The sequence below is a fragment of the Mesoplodon bidens genome, assembly GCF_964165515.1.
Source record: "Mesoplodon bidens genome assembly, chromosome: 1".
Taxonomy (NCBI): Eukaryota; Metazoa; Chordata; class Mammalia; order Artiodactyla; family Ziphiidae; genus Mesoplodon; species Mesoplodon bidens.
Genome location: NC_138176.1, coordinates 125322820 through 125340257, shown reverse-complemented (window position 1 = coordinate 125340257; position 17438 = coordinate 125322820). Strand labels below are relative to the sequence as shown.

The 17438-nt window shown below is 36.0% G+C and overlaps 1 protein-coding gene across 1 annotated transcript in view; it reads right to left on the bottom strand.

The window, feature by feature from the left end:
* Positions 1-586: 586 nt before the first annotated feature.
* The window catches only part of LOC308627521 (transmembrane protease serine 11D-like), a gene marked incomplete at both ends in the record, with an annotated part of 47577 nt that continues 30725 nt past the window's right edge, over positions 587-17438 (bottom strand). Inside the window, 6 exons of the mRNA XM_081253782.1 lie at positions 587-748; positions 4321-4459; positions 5579-5842; positions 8204-8381; positions 10994-11037; positions 14345-14494. Coding sequence (XP_081109908.1) covers positions 587-748; positions 4321-4459; positions 5579-5842; positions 8204-8381; positions 10994-11037; positions 14345-14494 — 937 coding nt within the window. The remainder of the gene's footprint in view (positions 749-4320; positions 4460-5578; positions 5843-8203; positions 8382-10993; positions 11038-14344; positions 14495-17438) is intronic.

Here is a 17438-nt window from a genome sequence, read left to right as displayed (position 1 = left end):
TTCCCTGTATATGTGTTAGCATACAGTATTTGTTTTTCTCTTTCTGACTTACTTCACTCTGTATGACAGACTCTAGGTCCATCCACCTCACTACAAATAACTCAATTTCGTTTCTCAAAATATAGTATTTTTCTTGTCTCATACTGTTCTGTCTTAAATGTTATCTACAACTTCTTCCTTTGCAAGTTTGTATACTTTGCCCATTTATCAGCTTTGATGAGACTTCCACAGAGGAACCTCCTCTGACCTTGCAGACTTGTGCAGTTTCCTTTAGTTTCCACCCTCAGGATATCTGTTTCTCTCACTACTAGTATTTATGTTATCACAAGTATAGTATAATTGTTACCTCTGTAACTAGTTTACAGTGTTCCCCCTGGCACATTACTATGCAACATTCATATAATTTTCTTGAGAAAATATAAAACCCATAGTAACAGCTAAAAGTTAAATAGTATTTAATCTTTAGTATTTATGTAACAGAATGTTAAAATAGGACACCTTGTTTCTTTTTGCAGCTGAAAAGTTTTAGAATTTTAGACAGGCACATCTGCATTCAGACTCTGCAACAGAGATGTTGTTTATTGCACTAGATCTCAGCGTGTTGGTATATCCAGTCACGGTAGGCTGTCACTAGAGTATACACTCCTGGCTTATCTGGCAGAGCACACTGATACCCCCAGCTTACTATCCCCACGAGGAACCAGAGCTGCCGTGCGTCTTCTTGTACGAGTGGGCCACCAGAGTCCCCCTGAAGGAAACAGAATGATTGATTATTTAAGTGTGAAAACAATGCCAAAGTATTCAGTTTACTTCTATGGCAGTAGAAGTCACATCCAGTATGACAATAAAGTTAGTCTGACATTTCCTGTTGAAATACTAAATACCAAGTCATGCGAAAATTAACAGAATCTTCCAAGTACACGTGTTGTTCCTTCAGCAACTGTGAGAAGATGAGAAGCATATTTTCCAGACTCCACCAGTCTGCTACCCATCCCAGGCTCACCTCCTTCAGGGGGCCATCCCTCACCAGCACCTTTCCTCCCCACTGTCACCACTTCCAGCTTTGGGCTAGATTAGTTTTTCACTGCCTGCATTCCCACATCCTGTGGGTACTTTCACTGCTGCTTCATTATTTTGTACATGCACATTTGTGTGCCTGTTTGAACTTACTCCCACTGGATCAGCTCCCCTCGTTGTAGCAGCTGCACATCTCTGCAACTCTCATTGCATTTATGATACTTGTTCAGTGTCTGTTTTTCAGGCTCTACTGTAAGGTCCATAAGGGAAGGGGGCATACATATCTGGACACTGCTATATGCTAAGCCTCTAGCCCAAAGGAAATGCTAAGAAAATATCTGTTGAATGAATAAGTTTTTAGAAATCTCACTTATCTTCCTATTCATAGCACAATGCATGGTGTTTGATATACAGTGTATCAAAAAGTATTCTTTTGGTGAATAATAGAAATTTAAATGGCAATGAGTAAAACACTCCTTATGAAATATTTACCAGCAAATTATAATAATAAGCCAACCAACTAAATATTTGTGCATGTAATAATCTATTTGGGGAGAAAAATTAGGATATCTTACATGCTGTATAATGGGTTAAGTCTGTGGGTTCTGGAGTTAGCGTAGGTTTGAATCCTCTACTTACTAGCTATATGATTTTCAGTAAGGTACTTAATAGCCCTTTGTACCTCAGCTTCCTCATCTGTAAATAATATTTTTATGTGTTTAAATGAGTTTAACATGTGTAGCAATCTGAGTATAGCCTGGTAAATAGTACTAATAAAACTCAGCTGTTATTACCAAGTGTGCTTCTAGAATAGTTTGCTATTCATTTGATTGCTCTTAATAGTAGCTAGTTCTTCCATGCCTACTTAATTACTGGTTTAGATGGGGAGAAGGGTTAGTGTCTGAATTACCAGCTTGATGGCAAGCACTGCATGGAGGTGATTGGCATCTGCCTCCTTTAGATCTTGCACGTGTGCTCCAGTTTACCAGTTCTCAGCACTCTCCCATCATTGTGTTTTTCTTCTACTTCTTCTATAGTAAGATATTTCTTTGCATAATGTCTTACCAAGAGTGGGCAAGCAAATATTAAACTAAGTGGGACATGTAATTTTTCCTATATCTGGGCAGCTTCACTGCCTGATTGGGCAGATATCTGAGCCTGTGGTCTCTCTTCTAGACCATAGACTTGCTGAGTTCAGGTGATACTGTGTAAGCACAGAGTCTGGCACATAAAAAGTAAATAATGCAATATAAAAAAATGAATGAACAAAAACAAATAGGATCTCATAAGCTCTTATGTAAAGTGCTATTTTTTGAGGCATAAACTCTATGCATTATATATAGTATTTCAGCTGAAAATCAGTGAGACCCAGAGTGGAACACACAGGAAAGTTTCATGGTGAGTTATGGCCTGAACTGAGCTTGGAGGAAGAGCAGAATCTGTATATGCAGAAGGTAAAGTGTATCATGAGTAAAGCATGAATAAACACCCTTTTATATCTCATGTATATCCTTAAGTCAGTTCTAATTAATGCTCTTAGTAGATCTGAAATTATCGTGTAGAGGTTTGTTGCTTACTTGATTGGTGAATTCTTTGTAAAACTACTATGAAAGTTGAGAATTTGTTGTTACAGGGCTAGCAATAGAAAATAATAAAATGGGAAGTGGAACAAGAAGCATTCCCTACCATCAAGACATCTCCACTTAAAGTGAATAAAAACCAGTGGGTAATTAACAGTGTCTTGAAAATTGATAAACAACTTCCCTCCACCCCCACACAGCTTGTAGTCAAGAAAAATGTTTCATTTTGGGGAAAGTGCTCATGGATTGGGGTCTTTGCCAAAACTATGTAAGAACTACTACTTATCCTCTTTTTCAAGAGTGTAAACACTAAATATAAAAGTGAGCAATGTTTGAGAAAAGAATAAACCTCATTTTTCTGCTTATGTAGTCAGGAAAGCAGTAGCAGATTCATCAAGAAAACAGATTGATTTTTCTTAATTCCAAAAATGTAATTTTGGATACTAAGTAGTTGTTGCTGTTACTGTATGGGGTTGGGTTTCAGACATAGGAATAAAATCTAGTAAAAAATAAAACCACATCAGTTTAGTTTAATTAAAAATTTAATATTAAAATCTTATTCTAAGAGAAAAACAAATACCGTATGCTAACGCATATATATGGAATCTAAAAAAAAAAAAAAAAAAAAAAAGGTACCGGTGAACCTAGTTGCAGGGCAGGAATAAAGAGGCATATAGAATGGACTTGATGACATGGGGTGGGAGGGTGAAGTTGGGCTGAAGTGAGAGTAACATCGACATATGTACACTACCAGATGTAAAATAGTTGGCTGGTGGGAAGCAGCAGCATAGCACAGGGAGATCGGCTCGGTGTTTTGCAATGACCTAGAAGGGAGAGATAGGGAAGATGGGAGGGAGGCTGAAGAGGGAGGGGATATGGTGACATGTGTATGCATATGGCTGATTCGCTTTGTTGTGCAACAGAAGCTAACATGGTATTGTGAAGCAATTATACTACAGTAAAGATCTATTCAAAGTAAATAAATAAATAGCAACATACCTTCCAAAAATCTTATTCTAATTACATTAGAGTAAGAATTCATATTTATTGTTAGTGTTTTTATATTTGGTTGAAAAGTACAAAGTAGATCTAAATAGTTTTTTTTTTCCTTCATTAGTGCTATTTTACAATTGTGGGAGCTATGGTTACTCAAGTAACTAAGCTCTTTGTATAAATTTTTTATCTTCAAGGTGCTGATATTCAGGTGTTATTTATATTTTTAAAATCAATTTTCTACAACTCTTAGATGAGTGATTTATTTAAGTCTTCATAGTAGAAGGTTGAGGTGAAAGTTATTGATGTCAGTGATCATGGTCTAGTAGAAATACAACAGTAGAAATAGCTGAGATAGCTGAGCTTTCTTGCTTAGTGTGTGCCTGACATATTTAATCTCCATCTAATCTTTAGTGGTACCTAAAAAGTTAGATACTATACTTATCCCGATTTTATAGATAAAAGGATTGGTAATAGAGGTTAAGGAATTCAAACCCGAGTCTGTCTGGTTCTTGAGCTTGATAGTTAACCACTTTGCAACTTGGCTTCTCAGAATCAGTGTTTCATGATAGATCAACATCATATAAGAATCTGTAAAATCTAGACCATACATTTTTAGAGGATCAGGGCTGTGTATTATAATGATACCTCTATGTCTATCACAATATGACATGCTAGTAAGTGCTTATAAACTTGGCTGATGACATGGATAACACTGTCTTGAACTTACCTGGCATGCATCCACTCCACCTTGAAGTAGTCCAGCACATAGCATTCCAGGCAGGATGGCTCCATTATAACTAGATGGTGCATTACATACTTCAGTACTTATTATTTTGACCCGTGCTTGTTCTAGATCTGGAACTGTGCTGCCTGTTAAGTATAAAAGCAGAATGAAAATGGACTTCAGGGTAGATACATTAATGATTCTATGGTGAATATAGGAAGGAATAATTGTACTCCAAACATTATCTCTTATTCAGCAAAGAAGGCTATTGAAATGTACTAGTAGTTTTTTCTCAGCAAAGATTTCCATAGTAGAGATGGATTACCCCTTTACATAGATCGGTGTTTTCCTTTTTTTGCTTTAGGTCTGTGATACAGTGCCCCTTAGACCTTAAGAAGGGGAAAAAATCTGCTTACTTAAAATTGACTAGTAGATTTTGAAATATCCACTGATTAACTTTGAATTAGAAAATTAAATATTGATTAACCTTTAATATAGTAACAAAAGAGAAACAAATCTTGTTTCACGGCTAAAGAATGAATTTATTTTATATTGATATTCCTTCAATATGGCACTGCCGTTTTTGTGATTGGCACAAATTTTATTTACTACACCAGATTACTTTGGGCCATGAAAACACAATGAAATATTTTCTAGGACAATTCAGCCTTTGTTTTGTTTCTTGGAGACATGATCTACAACATAGTTAGAAACCCATGGATATTGTTAATGCTATCCTTCCACTCCCTAGCTGATACTCATTTTCCCCTTGGCTATATTTGCTCTTTCATGTCACCCTTATTTCTTTTTCTCATTTTATTTGCCTCATAAATAAGTGTGAACAATACTTATGTACACACAGAGTTTCTTGTTCTGAAGGCAGGATTTCTTTCACTTCAGAATACCTTAAAACCCTTAGAGAATACCTATCTAAACCCTCTCATAAATTTTAAAAATTTTCTTTATAGGGGAGCTATTCAAGTCTGTAGAGTCTCTGGATTATGGAAGAACTCATGTTTCTGTATCACTTGCTTTTACATTTTCCTATTACTGTGTGTGAGAATTCTGTATAGTTTCTAGGGACATTGCTTTGATTTGCTGAAGGAACTCTAGTTAGATCTTAGGATGACCAGACTGTAGCATGGTTCTGTATAGAACCATAGAACCTACCCTTCAGGTGTTCCTTAATTTAAAAAAAAATGCGTACTAGCAAGTACCAGGAGATATTGCTGTTGTTTTTGTTTTATTTTTCCTGAGATACTCACCGGTGTATCTTTGAGATCCCCATCCTGTTACATAAGCAGTGGTACCAGGTGGAATATTCTGGCTAGCGTCTGGGAGGCACACCATACGGATATTTCTGGTAAAGGTGACTTCTCTATCAAGTTGTAAAAGTGCAATATCATTTTCTTGAGTTTCAGGTTTATAATTGTTATGGATTAAAATAGTCTTTATTCCTCTTCTCTCTTTAGGAAATGTTGTGGAAATACCAAAGGTGACAGTCCATTGAAGAGTATCAGAGCGGCTAAAAATATGAAAACATGTTATTTGAATACAGAACTTGTGAGAATTTCAAATATTTGGTTTTTGTGTTTGTCCCCTCCACCCCCAATCTAGGAAGTATTCAACCAACATTTCTTTGTGATCTATTTCTGTAATTCTTTACTGGCACAATGAGTGATCATTTGTCTAAAGAAACATAGAAATATTTTAGAAAACATATCTTGGGGGTGATGAACGTCCTGGTGTTCCGTTATTCCAATAAGGATATACTGACACTTTGATGAACACTAGTATAACACAAAACTTTTCTTTGATTTCTCCCTTTTCTACATCCTTCCATTCAAGCAACTGAGAAGTCTGAAATAATGTTCACTTTAGTTTTAACTCTTTCCTTCCAACTGTTATTTTTTTCCTTTCCTTTAGCCAGAAGTTCCATTTAAATAGTAGTGATGATAAGGGGCTCCTTGTCTTATTAATTGATGAATGATTTTTCTGTACTAAGTGTGTTGCTTCTTGAAGATTTTGGTGTGTGTGTGTGTGTATGTATTCATACACACACACACAGAGAGAGAGAGAGAGAGAGAGAGAGAGAGAGAGAGCACTAATATAAAAAAATATAAGGCATTATCTTGCTGACCTAGGAATAGGGACTTTTTAGCCAAACTCCCAAAATACAAACCATACAGTTAAGAATGGATAAATTTCATGAGATCAAAATTAAGTGTATCATATATAGAGAACAAACTAATGGTTACTAGGGGGAGAGAGAGGGGGTAGGGGCAAGATAGGTATAGGGGATTAAGAGGTACAAACTATTATATATAAAATAAATAAGCTACAAGGATATGGTACAATGCAGGGAATATAGCCAACATTTTATAATAAATGGAGTATAATCTTTATAAATTGTAAATTACTATACCGTACACTTATAATATATAATATTGTGTATCAACTATACTTCAATAAAAAGTATGTAGCATAAAAAAGAAAATCAATTAAAAGACATAAAAAACTGAAAACAAAATTAACTGTACCATAGACATATTTATCAGATGAATGAGAAAAGACTTGCAATGTTTAATATCTAAAATTTTTGTAGAATATACAGAAGTCTGTAAACCAGCAATAAATGGAGGGAAAAACCATTATACAATGAACAAAAAATATTAATAGGTATTTCATGGGAGAAGCCCAGACAGCCTGTAGACATATGAAAAGATACTCAAACTCACTAATAAGCAGAGAAATGGAAATTATAACAATAATGAGCATCTAATGTATATTCATAAGAATGACAAAAAATTGAAAAAGAATAGTATTGTGTTGGTGAGAAAGAAGTTCGAACTCTTTTGCATTACATGTGAAGATGTAACATTCTGGAAAGCATTGTAGTGTATTTAGCACACTGTATATATACTTCTGGGTATGTATGTCAGAGAAATTCTTGAAGGTTTATAGAGAGGCACATATGAAGGCATGAGAGAAAGTGTATATGTGTTGCTCTTTGTGGCAGTGGGAAGTTGTAGCAACCTAGCTGGATGAAGGGATATGGTGGATGCAGTGGTGAACTAGATTAAAATTCCCAGGATTGAGCAAAAACAGTAAGGAAATATGAGACTTATACACAATGCTACTCATATAAATTAAAGACACACACACCCACACACCCCAAAGTTTTGCAGGTAACTGCATATTTAAAGACATGTCAAATATTTGTGTGAGGCCTATGGGGGCAGGGAAGGTAACAAGTGGAATACAGGTATGACAGGAGAAAAATAAAAGGAGAGCAAGGTCTTGTACAAACTGATGAAAATAAGGATCTATGAATTGGAAGGTTGATTAATGCAACATGCTTTTAAGGTTGAATAAAAGCAAAATGTAACCAAATAATCTGAGGGTTTTGTGGAGTTTAGATAGTGGAGTTATACAGAAAATAGAAATTATATATCCAGGAGATACTTTCATGAGGTACAGTAGCTTGCAAAAGAGTAAATGCTAGTTAAAAATTCTAAAGAAAAAATATTTGACAACAAGAAAATACATGAATTTTTTATATTAAACTTCTTTTGCCTCAGGGTCTTTATAGTGAAGATTTTAAAAGCTACTCTTCTTTCTTTCTTCCCTGTCTGCCTCCCTCCCTCCCTTCCTTTCCTTTCTTTCAGCAAATGAATAAGAGCATGGTTTTGGAACCAGTTGAATTTAGATTTGAATCTTGGCTGTGTCGCATATTGGCAGTGTTATTCAGGGCAAGTTATTTGATATCGCTAATGATCAATTTTTTATGCATAAAATGTGATTGATTGATACCCTCTAACACAGATGTAAGTATTAATTGAGACAACTAAGGTATGCCAAGGTGGGTAGGTAACTGTGGTCTTACCTTGTGAAGCAGTGAGCTGCTGACAGGATCCACTTTTTACTGATCAAGACACCTCCGCAGTGGTGAAGATTACTCCACTGTAAACTGACTTGCCATGGCCAGTCTCCTTCCATAGCTTTAGTGCCTCCTATGATTCTCTCATCAGACAATGTTGTTAGGTCTGGACGGAGCCCACATTCTAATGGGAAAAGGGGATTAATGTACTGAGAAGATCATGATTCTTACACTTGGCAGATGCTTTAAGAATTTCACCATCATTTATGACTTTTATGTCTTTTATGTATTCTTTCCCAGGACATGCTAGGCTTTCCAAAAGCATGATCAATATGTTATATTTTTAGAGTACTTATGTGACTGTTGCCTATAGACTGCATTTTAGAGAACATTGCTGAACTTAATTGGCATGGAGGTTTCAAATTCTGGAGCAGCTTCAGAGTTCTCTGGAATTCCTCATGAGTGGGGGTTAAGATAGGTCAGTGCTGGAGGCACCAGTTCAGGCTACAGGTTCCCTGGGAAATTTCCATCTTCTCAGTAGCCTTGCTACTCAAAGTGTGGTCTGTGGATCTGCAGCACGGGCCTCCCCTAGGAACTTGTTAGAAATGTTGGCTCTGTGTAGAAACAACCTAAGTGTCTGTCAGTGGATAAGTGGATCAAGAAATAGTGGTATATATGTGCAAATAAGCATGCACACACACACAGGAATGTTATTCAGCCTTAAAAGAGAAGGAAATCCTGTCACTTGAAACAACGTCGATGAAACTGTAGGGTATTGTGCTAAGGGAATTTTCCAGACAAAGACAAATACTGCATGGTCTCACCTATATGTGGAAATTAAAGTTGAACTCCTAGAAACAGTAGAAAGTGGTGGCCAGCGGGTCGGAGAAATAGGGAGAGTTTGGTAAAAGGGTATAAACTTTCAGCTGTAAGATGAATAAGGTCTGAGAATCTAATGTATAACATAGTGACTATAGTTGACAACAGTGTATTGTATAATTGAAATTTGCTGAGTTCTCGCTAAAAAAAAAAAAGGAGAGAGGTGATAAATACGTGAGGTGATGAATGTGTTAATTAGCTGAATGAGGGGAATCTTTTCATAATGTATACATGTATAAAATCATGACATTGTACACTTTAAATATCTTGTAATTTTATTTGTCAGTTGTCCCACAGGAAAGATGAACAACAATGACAAAAAAAAATGTTGACTCTCAGAGCCACATCAGGGAACAAATCAAAAGCTGCATTTTTTTTTCCTCCAACTTTATTAAGGAATAATTGACAAATATTGATACAATGTATATATATTTAAAGTATACAGTGCGATGATTTGATATACATATACATTGTTGAATGATTACCAAGTTCAAGATAATTAACACATCTAACACCTCACATAGTTCTCTTTTGTGTGTGTGTGTGTAAGTGTGACGGGAATACTTATGATCTACTCTCAGCAACTTTCAAGTGTACAATACCATATTACTAACTCTAGTCACCAAGCTGGGCATTAGGTTCTCAGAACTTACTAGAAGCTGCATTTTAACAAGTGATTCATGTGCACAATGAAGTTGGAGGGAAACTGCTCTCATCATGAAGACTCTATAGAGGTAATTCAGGTTCACTGTGGACAGTTCAGCCCACATCTGTAACTTACTCTATCTTACCAAGTGTGCCCTGGAAAGGGAGTTACTTTAGGTCCACAGAATATTCTCGAGGGTAACTGAAGATTTCTAAGTATCTAGATGAGGTTTATTTAAATATTTTAAGAGAGCCATGACTCTCTAATGGTCAAAGCTGAAATGGGCTGGAGTGGGCTGGATCACTCAACTCCTCTTAACTCCCACTCCCATGGTTTATTTCCTCTTGTTTAGTCTATTACTGAGAAATTAGAGATAAATCACCACCAACAGTTTCTATTGCTGGACCAGCTCTGAAGTAGTGACATTGCTTCAATAGGACACCATCCAAAGGCATTTTTTCTAACAGATCTCCCAGATAGATGAGGACTAGACTTCCATTAAGAATATACATGGAATATAGGTTCCTTTGCTACATTCTCCAACCAAATTCTCTAGTAAATTATTTAAGCACATTTTAATGAAAAAGGAGCATGAATTAAATATATAATGAAGTTGAAAAACACCCACAGAGGAAACATTAACATCACTTAAGTATGTGAGATAGGCCAGCTATCAAGATATATTGAACTAATTTCTAACTACCTTTTATTAGCCAGAGAAGTAAACTGCTGTTTTCTAGGGGCTATATTTCTGCTATCCTAGCCTGAGAGTATACATAAGGACATTGGAAAGCGGTGACTTTTCTAATATGTTATAGACATAAAACTGATACTGCTTTTTGTAATTTTTTTTAAATTATACTTTATGATTAACTTAAATCCACAACAAAGCAAGCTATTCTGGTGGTTAGGAGAAGGCATATAAATGATGCAACTAAACATAATTTGCAAGTCTACTGAAATGCTGCCATGGAACCAGAACAGGAAAAACTTCCTAAAGCTGCCAAGAAACCCTTAATGAGACCAAACTTGATACAGAGTGGTGGAATGGCATTGCTACTTCTTCCTTCTAAAAGGAGGGGAAAACTTAAACATCACTTCATAGGCCAACAGAATCAGCAATATCTTATCTCAACAACAACCCACATGAGTGAACTAAGAATAAAGATACCATCTTAATAGACACTGCCTTGGCAAAGACTACAAATCACTTGAACATTTACTCTTTTTATTTTGGTAAACCACGTTTACAAAGTAATTTAAAAGCTTACCTTGAGTTAAAATATTTTCTGTATCCTGGTCAGTTATTTCTGGTGTTAAAAAAGAGAGAGAGAGTAGGATCAATACAAAAAGGACTGTATACCATTTGACCTTAATTTCTTAACGTGTAGTCCTCAGACAACCATAATCAGAATCAGTTAAGAGGACTGCTAAAGTACAGACTCCTTGGCTCCATCCCAGACCTGCTGAAAGAATCTGAGTCATGGGCTTCAGAAAACTGTTTATAATATTCCCTCAATTTATTGTTTGCACACTAAAGTTTGTGCTTTAATTTCTCATCAAACGCTTAAAAGATAGCTAAAAGTTATTTAAAAGATATTTCTGCTCTCAAGTCACTCAGTTTACTTGGGAAAACAGCAACATAGTCATGGAGATACAATGTAGTAAATGCTGTAAGAGAAGTTAACTTTTCATTTTTTTCTAATATATATTTATGTACATATAACTATATCTGTATTACTTTTCTGATACTATTTGTAGTACTGCAGGTATAACAAAATACAGGGGGTCTGCCATCACATAATTTATAGGTAGAAATTGATCAAGAAATCATTCAAATAAATTTAAGTGCAAAGTAGAGAGGATAAAGGAGAGAGTTACTAATGATTCTGGTTCACAGATGTTATCATGATGAAAATAACATTTGAGTTGTATTTTGAATACCTAAAAGGAGTTTTTCAGGCAGGAAAGAGGTGAAAAGGCATTCCAGATGAGAGATATAGTGGACACAAATGCATGGAGGTGTAAGATGTTTGTGGAGCAATAAAGTCAGTAGAGCTAATACAAGTGTTGCATGTAGGGAAGTGGTGGGAGAGCACAGAAAGGAAAATATGTTGGTGCCAGATGGTGATAATTTGTATATTCCAGTTTAATGTCTGCTCATAGAACAGTTTTCTCTGCATGTCCTACAGCCATCGCAAACTCAATGTCACCAAATTTTACTCCAAATTTGCTACTTATATTTCCTCCTTTAGTAAATGACACCACTTCCACCAATAGCTAGAAATCTGAAATGGTCTCTAACTCCTTCTTTCTCATCATTTCCCACATCTTATTGCTTTCCAGATTTTGTACCTTCTACCCTCTAACCATCCTTTGCATTAGCACCATCTTCCCCCTCCCTTTGGCTGCTACTTTAGTTCATGCTTTCATCATTTGACACCTATTCCCTGCCTCCACTTTTGCCCTTTTTAATGCATCCATCTCTACTTTACCAGACTGACATTTCTAAAAATGTAGATCATGTCAGAGCATATTCTCTGCTTGAAATCTTTTAATGAGAAATCAGCTTCTTATTTCCTATAAGATAAATCTAAACCTCTCAGACAGGTGTTCACATTCTCTAAAGTCAACTTAAACAAACTTTTTTGCTGCCAGAAGTTTCACAGGGCTTGGGTATCACACCTGCTTTGTAAGTGTTAGAGGAGGCAAAACATCCTTTTGGAGAAAGGAAATAAAAAGAGCTGACCATTCCTTTTCATTCTTTGAGCAAGAAAGACTTTATTTCAATACTGGCTCCCCTACATGCTGCCTGTATGCCCTGGGCAATTATCTATCTTTTCTGAGTGTGGACGATAGAAGGATCTATAACATGTGGTTGTTGTGAGGGTTAAACAAACTGTAATGCATGAGCATCAGCTAGTCAGGAAGGACACAGCCACCCGTGGAGCTGGATCAGTGTCTTGGAGGTCCTTGCTGTGCTAAGCATTAATGCTGTAGTTGCAAGGGGAGAATCTGGGAGTCCAAGATAGGGATGGGAGAATTTGGAGGGGTTGGGAAGGCACCTTTATAGGCCTGGTGCAGTGGTTATTTACCAACAGATAGGAAAGAATTTCAATATTTTAACAACTAGTAAAACTATAACAGGTATTTGCTTATTAACTACCAGTCCAATGTGGGAGCCACCAAAATCCCTTAATTGTGAGCTTATTATGAGGGGAATCATGGTTTCTTAAGCTAGCAGTACATGACAAAGTTGAAGGAGTGTCCTTAAATTGTATGCATATATTAAGTAATTCCTTCTTTTTAAAAGTCATGCAAAAATATTAATGGAGTACTTATTATGTGCTAGACACTGGGCAGCAGAAGGACAGTAGGATGAACAAGGCAGACTGGTCCTTGCCTTTAGAAAACTAACAGAGTAGGATGAAGACACAGAAATAATATTGTAGTTTCAATTGTGATAAACTCTGTGAAGGAAAATGAAGGTGTGTATGACAGAGGTAAATAATTTAGTACAGGAAGTTAGAAAAGACTTACATTAGAAAGAAATGATTCAGATGATACTTGACAAATGCAAGGGGGTGATCTAACCTGTGTTATAAGAAACTGGAATAATGTATGCAAAGGCCCTGAGGCACGGAGAGAATTTTTGCAAGCAGAGAAAGTGAAGGTGTGGCCAGATTGTGGTGAATGAGGAGGAGAATGGTATAATAAATGGCTAGAGGGGTAAGTATGAACCAGATCATACAGTGCTTTAGATGAGATCACCATATCATTTATTGTCCAAACCGGAAAACATAAAGGCTAATATTAATAATGGTTCTTGGACAATTGGCATGAACCCAGGACTGTCCTGGGTAAACCAGGAAATATGGTATTCTTCTTACATGTGGTGTTTATATTTTGTTTTTATTTTTGTTTTGTTTTGTGGGAAGCCATGGGAGCTTTTAAGCAAGATTGTATTTATATTTTAAAATATTTCCTTGATCAGTATGTGTACAATACATTGGAAAGGGCCAAGAAAGTATAGAAGCAGAGTAGCTTGGAGGCTAGTGCTGTAGTTCAAGTAAGAAATGATGTTGGCTTAGACCAGAGTGATAGCAATAGGGATGAAAAACAATGGAAAGAGATTCCATTCTAGGCAGAAGTAGAGAGGATTTTCAGAGAGGAGGTAGGAATATTGTTAAATCTTCTAATTTCCTTCTTTATTCTACAAGTATTTACCAGACACCTTCCAATTGCATGCTCTGTTCTCAGATAGATAGATCCTTAATTAAATTGTTCTCTGACCTCAAACAGCTATTTACCATTCTTATAACATACCTACAAATTGAACATCTGACAGCAACATCCCTTACAAGGAGGGTTGAGAGGGAAAAAATAATAAAGAATTTTTAGCAAGTAAAACTTACTCAATGAATGCTAAATGATTCTTTAAAACTTTAGAATATTTTATATTGGAGAGCTATATATTATAGTTAGCTTCATAATACATTGTTTTCATAGTTTAATTCCAAGGGAAAAAAGTCAGTCTCTCATTAAATTGAAGCATGAATTAGAACTGGTAGAGAGATATATTGAAATGAAATGGCTAAAGAAAATGATACTTGCGTGTTAACTCCCCTGAAGTGTTCATTTCCAAGTTTTCAGAGTTATTCATAATTTGTTGTAAAACAGACTCAATTCTCCTTTTCACTGATGGTTCATTGTTATCCTTCGTGAATTTAAATTTCATGACAATATCTGCTATCACATCACTACCACTTCGCCTGAAAAACCATAAAGATATTTTTTAAAATGTATAATTATGATAATTTTCTGTCGTTCTCTTTATATACTTTTCTTGATTAAGCATTAAAAACATTACTTAAGAAATTTAACGTTAGGACAGATTCACAAAACAGTGTTTCTGTATGTAATGATATATCACAATGCTACCCCACAAACACTAGATTTCAGTGCATAGTACACTGTACCCACCATTCAGGATAGCTTGTTTTAAAGTCAGAATGGCAGAGTTTGAACACCAACTCTGCCATTTACTGTTGGAATTTAGGTAAGTTTTTTGTTTCTTAATCGTTCTGTACCTGTATCCTCACATTGAAATGGGTTATTATGAAGATTATATGAATTAACATATGTAAGACTTTTGGGAAGAGTACATAGCATACAGTAAGTATGCTGTAAGTATTAGCTATGGTTAGACTTCACAAATCTTCAAAAAACCCCACTCATCTCATTAAACAAACTTATAAAGAGATGAACTTCCAAGTTTATGTGACTTATAGTTTCAAGTTAATTTTCTGATACCTACACCCCCTTATCTGGCTACAAAAGCAAATTTTAACTTCTGTAGTCATATGTTAAGATTTTTATCTCTGTTTTGATTAACTGTTGATACTTCTCACAAGAACCTTGATAATTTGGCTAAAGGTTATAATTCTCTAAAATCAAGATAATATCCACTTCCTCCCATGTAAATTACCATGTAAATCACTTCCTCCACCTAATATTGGCACTCTCCTTTTCTGAAAATGAATGTGCATTAGGCACATTTGGTTTTGATGCTCTCATACACTAGGCTGCCTCCTCTCATCTCAATTGCTAATTTTGCCATAATATTCACCCCAGATATTAATTTAATATTTACTAGGTAAATACTAAATAAGCACCTTTTTTTGTGCTGGGCATTATTCTTAGTTTCAGAAATTAGCTATGACCAAGATTCACAGTTGCCATTCTCATGAATAGGGCAGCTTAGATGAAGAAGCAGACACTGAATAAATAATTACATCTTACGTTTCTAGCAACATGAAAACCTAAATAATTTAAAAAAGCTTTTCATATAAAACAACCAGAAATGCTAGCTAAAATATAATAAATTCTATTTGAAATGCAAAGTTGGGCTCCTGTGAAAATAAGGGAAATCTTAGAAGACTAAAAATAAAGAAGAATATGAATATTACATGGTAAGCATCAGAATTGCAATTGTTTTGTGTTTCAGCATTAATAGATACTGGAGATGAGGTCTTGGGCTAGTACAAAATAGGGAGACGGTTATGAAGTTTCAGAATAAGGTTAGGTTTCTCAAAGAACTAGGCATTCAGTGAAAGCATAGATTAGAAAGAAGAAGAACTCACATCATAAAAGAAAAAGAAGTTTAGTTGTCTCAGAGGTCCAGGTCTGGATGGAAAAAAGGTTCTCCTGAGAATTCATAATCATGAACCTGACTTCATGAAAGTTTTGGATTTACATTAATACCATCTGCATGGTCCCAGACACTTTAATCTAAGAAATTAACCAAAAAATGGTCCATGTGATGCCAATCCTCCTAGAGTATCTGATAGAAGCAAATGCTTTGGAGGTATGTATGTTAAATCCAGGCTGCATAGGATCCCAATCACAAAGTGGGATTAAAGATAAGCATACAACCTCAGTGGTAAACAATACCTCATGAGCTAAAATCAGAATAAGAAGAGCATCCTCAAAAAGTCCACATAATAAAATTAACAGATATTCAGGTAAATAAATTTGAAATGACAAATGACATAAAAGGGGAATTATAAATATGAGAAAAGTATAGTACTTTTTCAAAACAGACAGGTAAACATAGTCAAACATACTTTTTAATTGAAATGAAAACTTGATGGATGAGTTACACAGACTAGTAGACAAAGCTGAAGAGAAACTGGTTAACTGAAAGAGATGAAATCACACAGAATGTAACATAGATAAAGGTGTGAAAAAGATCAAATAGAGGCTAAGAGACAGGAGACATCTCAAAGTTTACCTAGTGAAATGTTAAAGAAGAGCACAGAAAAATAAAGGAGCAGCAGTATTACAAGAGATAATGAGAATTATCTGGAATTAATAAAGACACTAAGCCTCAGATCGAGATGAGTCTGAAGCATACTCAATAAAACAAAACACACACACAGATACATCATAATAAAACTCTGAACTCCAAAGGCAAATGGAAGATTTTCAAACAATAGAGAAAAAACTAGCTACCAAAGAAAGTTTTGACTGAAGGACAATTTCTTAATAACAGTGATAAAAGGCAGTATATAATTGTATTTTCAAAATGCTGAGAGAAAATTGCTATCAACTTGGAATTTTATATCCACACTAAAGTGTTATTCAAGAATGAGGCTAAAATAAGGACCTTTCACGCATCACAACAAAAACAAAGCTAAACAAAAGCGTAGTTTATTGTTCATGTACTCTTGTTAAAGAATTTATGAAGGAAGTACTTCAGTAAGAAGGAAATTGAACCCAGAAGAAAGGTGTTTGTTAGGTACAGAAAGACATAGGAAACAAAGAAAATGGTAAACTGGTAATCTAAAAAGACATTGACGGGGGTGGAGTCAAGATGGCGTACTAGGAGGACGTGGAATTTGCGTCTCGTACAACTGGGGCACCTACCAGGCACTGGTGGGGCACTGTGGACACCTAAGGGGATGGTAGGAACCCCCAGGCACTGGGTAGGACATGGGGCCTGGGGGGAGTGAAGGGGGAGAAGTGGAGGCAGGGCGAGACTGGCGTCCCTGAGGGGTGGCTGGGGAAGGGGAAGGGATCCTACACCCGAAGCGGGAAATTGGGGAACCATTGGAAGGGCAGAGGATCAAAAGGGAGCATGGCCAGGTTTCCCATGCCCACTTGGACCCCCGGGAACCTGCTGAGATCCCAAGCCTGATCCTCTGCCCACGAGGC